At 40.9% G+C, this 16,258-nt stretch overlaps 1 protein-coding gene across 8 annotated transcripts in view; it reads left to right on the plus strand.

Moving 5' to 3' along the window:
* The window catches only part of ARHGEF28 (Rho guanine nucleotide exchange factor 28), a 347,353-nt gene that overhangs the window by 317,098 nt on the left and 13,997 nt on the right, over positions 1-16,258 (plus strand). The window contains exon 36 of one of the 8 annotated variants that reach the window (XM_055421863.2): positions 1,287-12,155. The exons of the other annotated variants lie outside the window; for them this stretch is intronic. Within the exon in view, the coding sequence (XP_055277838.2) occupies positions 1,287-1,330 (44 nt within the window). The 3' untranslated portion in view covers positions 1,331-12,155. Of the gene's footprint in view, positions 1-1,286; positions 12,156-16,258 lie in introns of those variants that run through there. 8 annotated transcript variants of the gene reach the window in all.

Consider the following 16,258-nt stretch of genomic DNA (forward strand, 5'->3'; position numbering starts at 1 on the left):
TTCGTTCAGTCCCTGTGAGCAGATGAATTGAGAAAAATGGGGTTGAGTGTACTGGATGGAAGGAATTAAGGGCAATGGACTGAAACCCAGAGAGACTTTCCCCCCAACTCCAACTCCGTAAATCCTGTGATGGTATTGAGGAGGGCCCCCTCTAACTATGAGGCTCTAACTATGAGAAGTGAGATGCCACGGGTGGCGTTGGCTGGGCACATCAGTTTCTGCGAGAAAACAATAAAACAGAGGAATGCATTCCTCTGCTCAGACATTCTGATTTGGTCAGACGTGGGTGGGCCTGCAAATCTGTATCTCTAATGTTCTTTTTAGGTGGTTCCGAAGCAGCCATCCTGTTAGCTTTCCCTGCACTGCCAGCCTCAGCGCTGGGCTTGATGTTAAAGAACCCCAGTTCAAATGCTAACTCAGGCTCCTATGCCTGCTGGGTGATTCCTAAGCCTTAATTCCTCATCTGTACAAAAGAGAAGTGCTAGCAGAACTTAAAAAAAAGTGCCAAGCATGTTCTGGGTCCGCTGAACTTCAGCTTTATCCCCACCTGGCAGAAAGAATTCACTGTAATTGTGGTTCAGAGGTGGCTGCTGATAGAAATGAAAGTGTCTCTTGGTGGCTCAGACGTAAAGGATCTGCTTGCAATACAGGAGACCTGGGTTCATTCCCTGGATCAGGAAGATCCCCTGGAAGAAGGGAATGGCTACCAACTCCAGCATTCTTGCCTGCAGAACTCCATGGATAGAGGAGCCTGGCAGGCTACAGTCCATGGGGTAACAAAGAGTTGGACACAGCTGAGCAACTAACACTTTTACTTTCCTGAATGACAGTAGGAAGTCAGTAGTTTCAAATACAATTTTTTAAAAATGTAAATTGGGGAAATTTTTGAAGGCAATGGCAAGCCACTCCAGTACTCTTGCCTAGAAAATCCCATGGATGGAGGAGCCTGGTAGGCTGCAGTCCGTGGGGTCGCTAAGGGTCGGACACGACTGAGCAACTTCACTTTCACTTTTCACTTTCACACATTGGAGAAGGAAATGGCAACCCACTCCAGTGTTCTTGCCTGGAGAATCCCAGGGACGGGGGAGCCTGGTGGGCTTCCGTCTATGGGGTCACACAGAGTCGGACACGACTGAAGTGACTTAGCAGTAGCAGCAGCAGAAATATAATAGGATATAATATATCCTCTTCCATATTGGCCTAAGAAGAAGTGTTTGTTAGCTTATTACCAGAACTGTCTTAGGGAAAAGTCACAGCATTTTGTTTCCCTTTGTTCCTCTCTGTAGAGAAAGAAGTTACATCAGTCAATCATGTTTTCAAAACCAAATAGAGATTTTGGCAACAAGACTGAACATCTCAATTTGGGATGGAGAGCTTCCATATCTACAGAACACCCAACCCTCATTGGCTGCATTATACAAATGGTTGCATTACATCAATATATCCCCAGGAGAACTTATAGTAATAATTGAGTTCCCTGCATAGGCTTTCCTCCCAGAAAGAAAATGTTAAGAATGCCCAATAGGAATATTATGGTTTAAGTCATTTTCCCCTTTAAATTTAAAAATTGTGTTCTGGTTTATGACCTTAATTTCTTTTTGAGTTCAGTTATCCTGAACTGATTTGTTGTTGTTAGTCCTGGATAAACTGAGAAAAAGCAAGGCTCAGAATCACCAGGAAGCACCCCTTGTTAGCACTTCCCGTAATTTGAATTAATGACATGTGTAATCATTTATGTAAGGACTGCCTGCCCCGCTGTAGAATAAGCTTCAAGGGAGTGGGGAACTCCATGTATCTCCTTTGTTAATTGCTCCATCACAGGCACCCAGCACAATGTGTGGCGTATAATGAACATTTGATAAATATTTATGACGTGAATGAGGAGTCAAGACCCACACTCTTTAGCGGGAGTGAAAGTTGCTCTGGCTTGACTGAGGCACTGAGGGATGTTGAGGAAAGACAGCAGACGTGTGAGATGTGATGGTGGTTGATACAGACGGACTAAACAAGTGCTTCAGGATAGCTGCCTGGATTGAGTGAGTTTGAGAACTTCAGTCAGATGGGTGTATGTGAGATGGCATTCTTCAAATGTCAGGATAACTATACGATTGCTTGCCTTAAATACTTTTCTGGATGCTAAGTAGCAGACTTTAACTAATACCAACTCTGGGACATGGTGAAGGACAGCGAAGCCTGGCTAGGTGCAGTCCATGGGGTTGCAAAGATTTGGACACAGCTGAGCTACTGAACAACAACTTTTTCTTCGTTAATGTTGAAATAAATTTGTCTTTGAATGTATAGTCTCACTTTTGAGTTTGATGTAGGTACTCTTTGTTCAACTCTGGAGAACATCTTTTTATTTTTCTTTTTAGAATATTGTACATGTACCCCCAGATGAACATGTGTAGCAAATGAAAGCTCAAAAAGTTAAAACATCTTCTCTATAAATGCCTTAATTTATTCTAAACAAGTGGAACTGAATTCATCCTAGTTATTTTAGAAGGACGGCATGTAAACAATTTTGCATTGAATTGTTACGTCAGTAACAATTAGTCAGCTTATCTGTTCACTGGGGTATTTCTGTTTAACCATAAAGTAGCTTGAATACCAGTGAGTTAAACATGGGCAGCTAGCTCAGCATCAATGAAACACTTTCTTAAACCTTTTTCCTTCTGCTAAGTCCTGTTTAACAGTCCAGTGTATCTCCCCAGGCAAAACCATTAGTGTTTGTTTCGTTAAGTACACTCCTAGAATGTGAACCAGTTTCCCACCTTCTGCTCGTCAGCCTTAAAATACTGCCTGAAAGATCACATATTCATTATGGCAATCTTAAAATTAAATGTGATTGCATCTTAAGAAATATATCCATTTGCTTTGTCCCAGACAGACTGATGGAAAGGCACCTGTGTGTTCTCAGCTAGTCAGCTTCCAGAAACAGCTGGCTGAGGGGGTAAAGTCTTGTCCTGTTGTTATGCTCAGACTTTGAGCCAGATGATAAACAAGCCAAGGCTGGGTTTTAATCTGTGGCGATGCTGATTTGCCATGGTAAATCACTGTAGAGTTTATTTAGAGAAGGGGCTGGGGTACCCGTTCTCATTCTAAGCGAGATATTAATTCAATTTAGTTTGAAATGTTAATGCTTGGTTTGAAGGCTTACCTAAGGAAAACTGGTCTTGCAGAGGTTCCCAGTTCTGCAGGATAGGACTCTGAGCCTTTTTGCTAAATAATTTCACAGTGAGACTGTGCAAATTTAATTATTTTCATAGTGATTCCTCCATAGTTCTCTTTGTGCAAATTCCATTATACACTATAGCTTTTTCTTCCTAAAACATAACATGCTGAATGTTTGGATTAAGTATAAAATATTTGAATCATCTGCCAAAAAATACAGGAGACTCTACTGCTCAGGTGAATTGAGATCCTTTTGTAAGGACTGGTGCTGTTGCTGTAAGGCATTGGAAGAAGCATTTACAAGCAAAACATTGGCAGAGCTTTAATTTTATTTAATGACCTGCTTCCTACCAGTGATCTTGGCACCCTGTGCAGTGATTTGCAATCAATTAATCACACAGAATGTTGTAACACTGCAATAAGGGCCTTGCGCTCCAAGAGTCTCATAAATTCGCCAGCAACAAAAAGAGGAACTGCGTGCTCAAAGCCCTCTCCTTGCAAAACTCCAAATCAGGAGGTGATTTTAATGCTCTGTTTTCTAACGTCCTCAGAAGCCTAGTACTCCCTTGTAGGTTCTGAATTTTGATTGCTATTTCTCAAAGACAGTTTGGGCTGTCAGTTTAGGAGTCTGTAAGGGTTCAGTTTAGACACCAGTCATTTAGATGGGTGGGATTCTTTTTTTCTTTTTTTTTAATAGAACAAAACACAATTATTGCAGGACAATTGCTCTACAATATTGGTTCTTCTGGATTGCTGGGAGAAAACTATGGCTTTGGTTATTTTCCCTGAATTCTGGGCAATCATGCTTAATTGCAGTAGGTCTTCGTTTTCAGAGTATTTTAGGGCATGATTCAGAAAGGAAGCATGTTTCCATCCTGGGGATACACTGACATTTGCTAGAGGCAGATGGCAGAAGATGGGATGGTGAGATATTAGAAGTCACGGAGAAAGAGACTTCACATGCTTGGCTTTGCCAAAAACTTCTGGAATCTGGGTGTTTAGGATCTTAGGCTTGTATTCTTGTTATTTCAGACGCACCCTTGCAGTTGGGCTATGCTGAATCTTTTTTCTTATTTTAGCATAGTAAATATGGAGCCATTAAATATTCTTAAAATTATATAAGCCTAAACTCTTGGATAGATGTAGGTTGTGTTTTCTTGACTTGTTTCCATATGGCTTTGTTTTGGGGATGTTCTTATAACAAGAATATGGAATGTGTAGTTCTTAATGTATATTCCATCTGATTAAAATGGGACCTTCTTTTAAGAAGCTAAAGCCTTTTAGAGCTATATCACTTCCAGTGAATACATTCAACTTCTGACTCTTGATGAATTTATTCTTACCAAAAAAAGTCATCCTATTTTTGATTACTTGTAAATGTATCCAGATTGGCATGATAGATTATACACAAAGCAGAGCTCATATTGTATTTTTAGGTGCTTGATGCTTCTGTTTAGCGTGAGCTCTAAAATATACCCCTAAAGTTTTGCATGTGCAGACTACTTTTCACTGGCACATAAATTGGAAGGAGAAAGCATAAGGATCGTTTGGGCCAAAATGTGATGGTCTGTTAGTCCGTGTATAGTCATGAGGCCCTCTCCTGCATCTGGGCTCCAGTGTGAAGAAGTACAGTCACACACCGACATGTCCCCGAGGACTGTGAACTGAATCCCATCCCTCCTGAAAGGAGGACACAGCAGGACTGCACGGGAGAGGGCGTGTCTAGCTGCCTTTTAGGGTGTTCCACTCAACTGCCTGCAAAGATTTTTTTTTTTTTAATTTAGTTATTTTATGCTGTACAAGAAGCCCAAGGTGAAGCATTGTGAAAGATCAGATACTGCATTTGTCTTTAATGAGCTCCCTGTGCTCTGAGCTGGGTATGGACATGGGAGAAAAGCTTAAATCTTAACTGTGTAAGTAAAGTACTGGGAAAAATCATGTTAAAATGATCCTACTCAAAGAAGTTAGCGTTGCTCCTAATAAGGCTATGGAAGAGCTTTTACACATAGTACTGCCAGTGAGAAAATCTATTTCATCTCCAAATTAAAATACTTCCTCTTCAGATAAGAGATAGAGATACTAATACATAGAAATGGTGGGTCGTTTTTAGAGATGATTATATTGTTTTGTTTTTTAGATTATTGGCTAACTTTGCGAATGTGTTCAAGAAAATTGCAGAAAATGTATTTCATGAAGGGCTTAATTAAATGACTGATGTAACCTGGACCCAGAAAAAAAATGCTTAGGTGGAAACCTGTCTAGCAATATCATTTTTGACCAGAATGATCAAGACGAGACATACGTTCATGTCAGGAGAGTAGGTGATGTGTAGTTGTCTGTCAGTTCAGTTCAGTTCAGTCGCTCAGTCATGTCCGACTCTTTGCGACCCCATGAATCACAGCTCGCCAGGCCTCCCTGTCCATCACCAACTCCTGGAGCTCACTCAAACTCACCTCCATCAAGTCGGTGATGCCATACAACCATATTATTCTCAGTCGTCCCCTTCTCCTCCTGACCCCAATCCCTCCCAGCATCAGTCTTTTCTAGTGAGTCAACTCTTCACATGAGGTGGCCAAAGTATTGGAGCTTCAGCTTTAGCATCAGTCCTTCCAGTGAACATCCAGGACTGATCTCCTTTAGAATGGACTGGTTGGATCTCCTTGCAGTCCAAGGGACTCTCAAGAGTCTTCTCCAGGACCACAGTTCAAAAGCATCAATTCTTCGGCACTCAGCTTTCTTCACAGCCCAACTCTCACATCCATACATGACCACTGGAAAAACCATAGCCTTGACTAGACGGACCTCAGTTGGCAAAATAATGTCTCTGCTTTTTAATATGCTATCTAGGTTGGTCATAACTTTCCTTCCAAGGAGTAAGCATCTTTTAATTTCATGGCTGAAATCAGCATCTGCAGTGATTTTGGAGCCCAAAAAAATAAAGTCTGACACTGTTTCCACTGTTTCCCCATCTATTTCCCATGAAGTGATGGGACCAGATGCCATGATCTTTGTTTTCTGAATGTTGAGCTTCAAGCCAACCTTTTCACTCTCCTCTTTCACTTTCATCAAGAGGCTTTTTCGTTCCTCTTCACTTTCTGCCATAAGGGTGGTGTCATCTGCATATCTGAGGTTATTGATATTTCTCCCGGCAATCTTGATTCCAGCCTGTGAGTCTTCCAGCCCAGCGTTCCTCATGATATACTCTGCATATGAGTTAAATAAGCAGGGTGACAACATACAACCTTGATGTACTCCTTTTCCTTTCATACTCTGTTGTTCCATGTCCAGTTCTAACTGTTGCTTCCTGACCTGCATACAGGTTTCTCAAGAGGCAGGTCAGGTGGTCTGGTATTCCCATCTCTTTCAGAATTTTCCACAGTTTATTGTGATCCACACAGTCAAAGGCTTTGGCATAGTCAGTGAAGCAGAAATAGATGTTCTTCTGGAACGCTCTTGCTTTTTCCATGATCCAGCTGATGTTGGCAATTTGACCTCTGGTTCCTCTGCCTTTTCTAAAACCAGCTTGAACATCTGGAAATTCACGGTTCACATATTGCTGAAGCCTGGCTTGGAGAATATTGTGCATGTCTTTACTAGCATGTGAGATGAATGCAATTGTGCGGTAGTTTGAGCATTCTTTGGCATTCCCTTTCTTTGGGATTGGAATGAAGACTGACCTTTTCCAGTCCTGTGGCCATTCTGGGTTTTCCAAATTTGCTGGCCTATTGAGTGCAGCACTTTCACAGCATCATCTTTCAGGATTTGAAATAGCTCAACTGGAATTCCTTCACCTCCACTAGCTTTGTTCGTAGTGATGCTTTCTAAGGCCCACTTGACTTCACATTCCAAGATGTCTGGCTCCAGGTGAGTGATCACGCCATCATGATTATCTTGTTTGTGAAGATCTTTTTTGTACAGTTCTTCTGTGTATTCTTGCCACCTCTTCTTAATATCTTCTGCTTCTGTTAGGTCCATACCATTTCTGTCCTTTATTGAGCCCATCTTTGCATGAAATGTTCCCTTGGTATCTCTAATTTCATTCGGAGATGAAAAGATAAAGAATCTTCCTTCTCCTCCCCACTTCCTAAACCAAGTTTCAGCAAAAACTAGACTAAAATGATACTCTTCCAATGGAATGAACTTAAGGCATGTTTTCTGGTACCTCACTCTTAAATGAGGGGTTTGAACGAATGAATAAATGAATGATTAACAAGTGAATACATGAAGGAATAAACTTGATTAATATTGAACAATGGAGATGACTGAGTGGCAGAGAGGAGGAGATAGCAGGCCTTGGTTAGATTCCAGCTCTGTCATTTACCTCCTGTGAAAACCTAAGCAAGTGTTTCAGCTTGGTCTGTCTCAGTGTCCTCGTCTATGAAATTGGACTTCTGATGCTATCTTCTTTGTGGGAGGATTTTATAAGACCAAACATACAGAATTCTGAGCACTTTGGAAGCTCTCAGTAGAGAAAAGTTATTTTCAGTAGACATAGTTATTGTCACTGTTACTCTTTTATCTTGTATTAAAAGAAGAATAAATCATTAGGAAGAGCAATCAGTCATTTCAGCCACTAGGTTACTTCCAAAATAGCTGCTCTGGGGACCTGAAGGACATATTATGTCTCATTTGAGTCTTATCTAAACAGACACTTCTCAAAAAATGTTCCATAGAAAGTTCCCATAATTAGGTGATACTGGGAAGTGGTGGTTTAGAGACTAAGTAACTTCTTCAAAACTTTCATTGTGCTCATGTGTACTGTGAATCTCCAGAAGTGGCACTTCCCAAACCTATTTAACCACAACATCCTCTTCTCAGCCCAGAATCTTGCAGGGCTATTATTTCTTAAAATATACTGGGGGCGGGGGGAGGGGGAGCAATAGTGATGTAAGTGGGTGTTGAAATAAATTCAGTGTACACAGCACACCCTTCATTTTTTTCCCCCGTAGGAACAATTGAAGTCCAAACAAAATATCCCGACATGATTTACCACGTGGGCTGTCTTTTGAATACCAAATTCAGCACAATGAATATAAGATGTAGCTTTGTTTAACCCCGAGGCAAGCATTTGGGTTTGTGGGTAAGGGCTTGTGTCCAGTACTTAGGTCTTTTTTGGGTCACCTTTCTTGGACTTATTCAAACACACCATGTGCTGAAATTAGTCACCGCTGATGAAGCGCGGGAGGTTATGTGTTTGGGCCTGAAGGCCTGGTCTGACTCTGATCTGTCCGTCTCACCGCATGCTGCTCTGTCCTTCCTCTGTGCGATCCAGCCGTAGGAAGTTCCTCCACTTATGTGAAAGGCCCCCCTGCTTTTGTATATCTGCTTCCTCCGTCAGGAATATCCTCTCCCCCACCCTTTATTCCCAACCTGGTAAACTCTTGTTCATCTTCAACACCCAGCTCCAGGGTCACTTTTTTCCAAATGTCTATCCAGACCTTCCCAATCTGGGTTAGGAGCACTCCTTGCGATTCTGTAGTGTCCAGTAGACCCTTGTATTGCTTTCCACCATATTGTGTCACTTGTTTTCCCTCTGGACTCTAAGTTGCTATATATTGTTTGTTTGAGATATTTACTTACATCAAATGCTCTGATATTAACTCTATTATTCATTTTTGTGAAAAGAATTTCAAGGCACAGAATACCACCATCATTCTAGAAAGCTCCCTTCTTCTTCTTACCAACCAACCCTCCCTCCCAGAAGCAGCTACTCATCTGCTTTCCATCAAACACAGGTTCACTTTGCTTATTCTAGAATGAAATGGAATCAAATACTATGTACCTTTATGTGTCTAGGTTTTTTTTTTTGCTCAACATACTGTTTTTGAGATGCATCCATGCTGTTGTGTGAGTCTATAGTTGGTTCCTTTTTTATTACTGAGGAATCTTGCTTAGATGATTTTATCACAATTTCTTATCCAGTCTTCTGTGGATGGATACCTGGCTTATTTCTAGTTTTTGGCACTTATGAATAAAGCTGCTGTAAATAGTCTTGTACAAGGCTTTTTGTGAATTATGTTTTCATTTCTCTTGGGTAAATAAATCAGAATAGAACTCCTCCTAGAATAGGTGCCCATTTGGCTCTTAAGAGACTGAAACCATTTTCAAAGTGATTGAATGGATATAAACTTCTTGGGTGCTGAGACAAAGTCTTGTTCAACTTGGCTTTCCTGGTGTTGGACCCAGTGCAGGGCACAGATTAGGCGCTCAGTGTTGATTGAAGGGTGAATGGACAAGAAGCTCAAAACAGTTTTCTGCCTGGCACACCCTCTACTAACGGAAAAAGAAAATTAACGCTTTGTCCATCAGAGGGATGGAAACTGGCTAACTGTGGGCTTATTCCAAGCAGACAAAAAATGGGGAATAACAGCTCCCTTTTGACCCTGCTGTACACCTACATGTGCAGGTGAAGCCGAGTGTAACTATGGACTCGGAACCATAGAAGGATCCTGATCACCAGCAGCTGCCAAATTACCTCCCAAAGTTAAAACTCCCAGCGCTCCCATTCAAAACCTTTCACAACGTACTCTTCCAGCCCACCCCACCCCTTTGATTTACCTGCACAAACTCCTAATTCCACCAGACCAAACTACCCCCTCTCTCTTCTTTTAATAGCACCCAGCAGTTCCTTTGCAATAGGGGAGAGCTCTACCTGGAATACCTCCACCTGAGGCCACCCCTTCCTGTTGACATTCTCGCCAGCGAGGCTCAGTTCCAGTTCTGTCTTTGCTCCGATGCCTGTCCTGGCCACACACCAGAAAGTGCTCTCTTTGGAGGGTCTCTGAAGTGCTGTTTACCTGTGGAGAGTGTTCATTAGCCTCTTTCATAGTTCTCTGGGAAGTAACAGGCTTTCCGAGGGCAGTGTGCCCAGTGGCCCTTACTGGTCTGGAAGGAGCTGGGGCCATTGGTCACTGCATCGCTGAGGCTACTTGCTCTTTGCTGTTGGTGCCTGAGTCCACTGAAGGGAAGTTAAATTATATGCTAATTCTGTGGCTCCTCCTTTGAAAGAGTTGTTTACAGAAGAAAGAGCTCTGCCTAAAATGAGAGGATAGAGTGCAAACTTGGGAATCTGTGTCACCTGGTAGATAATTAGGGCTTCCCAGGTGGCACTAGTGGTATAGAATCTGCCTGCCAATGCAGGAGATAGACACAGGTTCTACCCCTGGGTCCGGAAGATACCTTGGAATGGTATCTTGGAAATGGCAAGTCACTTCAGTATAAAAGGAAATTAGTTTCATAGGCCCCAGTGTGAGTCACAGGTCACATGTCGGGAAGCACAAGTATTAACATCTAGAATAGCTCCACATGACATTTGTGTGCATAAGGTAATATAGAAAATCATCTCCTCTAGGAAGAAACGGCTCCAGGGAGTAAAGTGGTTTTATCGAGTGATGTATCTTCTCATTGGAGTCCTGTTTTAGTAAAGTCCTGTTTTGCCTCTTTTTTTGCCTGCCTTTGTCTCCAGACTATCTGCTTCTCTAATGGTACAATTTCTTAACGTATTTAATTTCCAGAAATGTAATATAGTAGGCTTTGCTCAGATTGCAAACATTAAATAGGAAAAGAATGCTAAGAGTGAAAATTTACATTGAACAAAATATTTCCTATATATTATGTAGTACTTTAAAAATTATATTCATTTTGAGTGACAAATTCAAGGCTGCAGTTGGAAAAGATATTTCAGGGTTTGGTTTCTCAGCAAATGTTTCAAACAGATAAGAATTATGAAGTGTTTTTCAATTTTAAAAAGAAAAAATTTTATGTTGCTTTGGAAACTGTAAATACCAATTTCTTAGAAAACAAAAAGGCATGTAAGTTCTTTGACATCGCATAATTTTGTAGTTGATCAAGAGAAAAATACACTAATTTGTATATCTTTAAAGAATTGGGTGCCATTTATTAAGTCTGGTAATAACATAATTATTAAGAACTAAGTAGAACTAATTAGCTTGGGTGTGTTGCTCTAACTGCTTGCCTTCTGGTTTAAAGAAGAACACTGGATCTTGTTTGCTTAAGAATTTTAACAACTGCTTTTCCCTCTACTGAACCAGTTTAAAGTAAATGCAGCTTTAAAATTCCTAGGTTGATTTCCTGCATCATTCACCTGGCAGAGAATGAATTCAGTCTTCTTTCAGCAAAATGAGAGGCATAGGTCTTTCAATGTGAGTAGGGTCCTGAAGCAGTTTCCAGTTTCATTGCCATGGTACTTAGGAGTCCCTGGTCTCTACATCCTTAAGAGGAATTCAGTGCCATGAAAATGCTGCCCAGTCCATGTAGCTGGAGACCTACATGTTGTTTAATTTAGCATAGTCTTAAAAAGCTGTCCCTGCGTGTTAACGGACTCTGAGGTTGGGATGTCTTAATTTGTTTGGATTTAAAATTTGAGCTTGATATATTTCTTGTCTACCTGAATGTATGGATGATTTCAAACATGTACAGAATTAAGCAGAGGAGTATAACAACCACTCATGTACCATCACCTGACTTCAAAAAATTAGAAACAAATGGCCAGTCGTGTTTTATCTAGATTCCTACCCACCAACCCCACCCTCCAACCACACACACCTTGTACTGTTTTGAAGCAAATTCTAAAAATCATCTGTAAACATTTACTGATACATTACATTTCAGTATATAGCTCTAAAAGATAAGGCTCTCTTTTTTTTAAACTGTTATCACACCTGGGAAAAATTATCCAAAATTCCATAACATCAACATACAGTCTGTGTAAATTTCCAGTTGTTTTATAAATGTAGTGCATGTGTCCTTTTTCCCGCTTGTTTTTTGGACTCAGTATACAAATAAAGACCATGTGTTGCAATTGGTTGCTGTGTATTTTAATGCACTTTTTAACCCAGAAGTTTTAATTATGAAAACTTCAAACTTAAAAGTATAGAAAATATGTATCAGGCATGCATTTAACAAATGTTAACCTCACACTATATTTGCTTCAGACATCTCTTTACCCTGCCCCCCATTTTTGAAAGAAATGTTAGATATGAAATCCCTTCCCCTTATCTTTTTTCTCTTCAGCATTGACCAATATTCTGCAGTTGGTGTATATCATTTACACAGTATGTTTTTATGCCAGAAACATATATGTATCCATAAATATATATCTTTTGTTTTGTTTTAACAAAAAATATATTGTTTATTGTGTATGTAGGTATCCATAAACATGTCATATGTTTGTTAAAATAAAACAAAAAATGATATGTTATTTATTGTATATATATTCATAAACATGTTTTTTATTTTGTTTTAACAAAGCAAAAATATGATATATTGTTTGTCTATGGATACATATATATGTTCAGGCAGTCGCTCAGTCATCTCCAACTATTTGTGACCCCATGAACTGCAGCACACCAGGCTTCCCTGTCCATCACCAACTCCTGGAGTCCACCCAAACCCATGTCCATTGAGTCGGTGATGCCATCCAACCATCTCATCCTCTGCCGTCCCCTTCTCCTGCCCTCAGTCTTTCCCAGCATCAGGGTCTTTTCAAATGAGTCAGCTCTTTGCATCAGGTGGCCAAAGTATTGGAGTTTCAGCTTAGAAAACGAAAATATATATCTTGTTTTTGTATACATATATATGTAGCAATGTATATATAAAAAGAGCCTGTCCTCCATCCTCACCCTCGCCCTCATGTATATGTGTAGGTATGCCTATTTACAACTTACTTTTTTTCACTCAGTGCATCTTCATACAGGTGGCACAAAGAGTTGATTTTAAAATGTTGTATGCTATTCCATTATGTGGATAAACACCCACATATTCATTACCCTGTGCTTTTGTGTTCAGTTGCTCAAGTTGTATCTGACTCAGCTACCCCATGGACTGAAGCCCACCAGGCTCCTCTGTCTATGGAATTTTCCAGGCTAGATTACTGGAGTGAGTTGCCATTTCTTACTCCAGAGGATCTTCTGGGAAGCCCTATTCATTACCCACCTAATGAGCAATTAGGATATTTCCAGTTTTTCTAAATTACAAGTGATTCTCAGTAAACATCCTTATATGTGTGTCTCCTTGTGCACACGAGTGAGAGTTTATTTAGATTATGAATACCTATAAGTGGTAGGGATGACTTTGATTTTGCTGGGTGTTACTGATTTCTCTCTACAATTGTATGTAGTGTAACTCTCAGCAGCAAAATATGAGAGGTCCAGTTTCTCCAGATTTTCTCCAACACTTAGTATTGTTAGTCTTCTAAATATTGGCTGATATCATGGGTATAGAATGGGTATCCCCTTTCTTGGGTTTCCCAGGTAGCGCTGGCGGTAAATGGTAACCCGCCTGCCAATGCAGGAGACCCAGGAGTATGTTGAAAGAATATTAGAAAGTTGTCATGCCCTCCTCCAGGGGATCTTCCTGACCCAGGGGAACCGCATCTCCTGCGGTTCCTGCATTGCAGGGGGATTCTTTACTGCTGAGCTACCCGGGAAGCCAGTAATTTTGATCAGTGGTTCTCAAAGTATGATTTGTCTAGGTCTGCTGAAATGGATTATCATAAACTTCAGTTCAGTCACTCAGTCCTGTCTGACTCTTTGCAACCCCATGGACTACAGCACGCCAGGCCTTCCTGTCCATCACCAACTCCGGGCATTTACTCAAACTCATGTCCATTAAGTTGGTGATGCCATCCATCTCATCCTCTATCATCCCTTCTCCTCCCACCTTCAATGTTTCCCAGCATCTGGGTCTTTTCAAATAAGTCAGTTCTTCACATCAGGTGGTCAAAGTATTGCAGTTTCAGCTTCAACATCAGTCCTTTCAATGAATATTCAGGACTGATTTCCTTTAGGATGGACTGGTTGGATCGCCTTGCAGTCCAACGGACTCTCAAGAGTCTTCTCCAACACGACAATTCAAAAGCATCAATTCTTCGGCAATCAGCTTTCTTTATAGTGCAAATCTCACATCCATACACGACTACTGGAAAAACCATAGCCTTGTCTAGATGGACCATTGTTGGCAAAGTAATGTCTCTGCATTTTAATATGCTGTCTAGGTTGGTCGTAACTTTTCTTTCAAGGAGCGAGTGTCTTTTAATTTCATGGCTGCAGTCACCATCTGCAGTGATTTTGGAGCCCAAAAAAATAAAGTCAGCCACTGTTCCCACTGTTTCCCCATCTATTTGCCATGAAGTGATGGGACCAGATGCCATGATCTTAGTTTTTTGAATGTTGAGCTTTAAGCCAACATTTTCACTCTCCTCTTTCACTTTCAAGAGGTTCTTTAGTTCTTCTTCATTTTCTGCCATAAGGGTTGTGTAATCTGCATATCTGAGGTTATTGATATTTCTCCTGGCAATCTTGATTCCAGCTTGTGCTTCCTTCAGCCCAACGTTCCTCATGATGTACTCTGCATATAAGTTAAATAAGCAAGGTGACAATATACAGCCTTGACATACTCCTTTTCCTATTTGGAACCAGTCTGTTGTTCCATGTCCAGTTCTAACTGTTGCTTCCTGACCTGCATACCGATTTCTCAAGAGGCAGGCAAGGTGGTCTGGTATTCCCATCTCTTTCAGAATTTTCCATAGTTTGTGGTGATCCACCCAGTCAAAGGCTTTGGCATAGTCAATAAAGCAGAAGTAGATGTTTTTCTGGAACTCTCTTGCTTTTTCAATGATCTGACGGATTTTGGCAATTTGATCTCTGGTGCCTCTGCCTTTTCTAAAACCAGCTTGAACATCTGGAAGTTCACGGTTCACGTACTGTTGAAGCCTGGCTTGGAGAATTTTGTGTATTACTTTACTAGCGTGTGAGATGAGTGCAACTGTGGTCGGTAGTTTGAGCATTCTTTGGCATTCCCTTTCTTTGGGGTTCGAATGAAAACTGACCTTTTCCAGTCCTGTGGCCACTGCTGAGTTTTCCAAATTTGCTGGCATATTGAATACAGCACTTTCACAGCATCATCTTTCAGGATTTGAAATAGCTCAACTGGAATTCCATCACCTCCACTAGCTTTGTTCATAGTGATGCTTTCTAAGGCCCACTTGACTTTACATTCCAGGATGTCTGGTTCTAGGTGAGTGATCACACCATCGTGATTATCTGGGTCGTGAAGATCTTTTTTTTATAGTTCTTCTGTGTATTCTTGCCACCTCTTCTTAATATCTTCTGCTTCTGTTAGGTTCCTACCATTTCTGTCTTTTATTGACCCCATCTTTGCATGAAATATTCCCTTGGTATCTCTAATTTTCTTGAAGAGATCTCTTAGTCTTTCCCATTCTATTGTTTTCCTCTATTTCTTTGCACTGATCACTGAGGAAGGCTTTCTTTTCTCTCCTTGCTATTCTTCGGAACTCTACATTCAAATGGGTATATCTTTCCTTTTCTCCTTTGCTTTTCACTTCTCTACTTTTCACAGCTATTTGTAAGGCCTCTTCAGACAGCCATTTTGCTTTTTTGCATTTCTTTTTCTTGGGGATGGTCTTGATCCCTGCCTCCTGTACAATGTCATGAACTTTTGTCCATAGTTCTTCAGGCACTCTATCAGATCTAATCTCTTGAATCTATTTCTCACTTCCACTGTATAAGGGATTTGATTTAGGTCATACCTGAATGGTCTAGGGGTTTTCGCTACTTTCTTCAATTTCAGTCTGAATTTGGCAATAAGGATTTCATGATCTGAGCCACAGTCAGCTCCCAGTCTTGTTTTTGCTGACTGTATAGAGCTTCTCCATGTGTATAAACTGGTGACTTTAAACAACAGAAATTCCTTATTCACGGTTTTCTCAGCTTTCCCATTGGCTCAATGGTAAGGAATCTATTTGCAGTACAGGAGACAGTACAGTACAGGATCCCTGGGTCAGGAAGATCCCCTGGAGGAGGGCATGGCAACCCACTCCAGTATTCTTGCCTGGAGAATCTCATGGACAGAGGAGCCTGGTGGGCTACAGTCTGTAGGGTTGGAAAGAGTTGGACATAACTCGAGCGACTTCGGCGTGCCTGCCACCCCTTTCTTTCAATTTCTACTTCCCTAATTACCAGTGAAACTTAGCACCTTTTTTATATTTATGTTTCTGCCTCTCTAAAGTGCCTGATCATAAAGTTTTTTTCCAACAACAGGTATTGGA

This window comes from Moschus berezovskii, chromosome 18 (assembly GCF_049115385.1).
Source record: "Moschus berezovskii isolate FMDL1 chromosome 18, NW_MosBer_1.0, whole genome shotgun sequence".
Lineage (NCBI taxonomy): Eukaryota > Metazoa > Chordata > Mammalia > Artiodactyla > Moschidae > Moschus > Moschus berezovskii.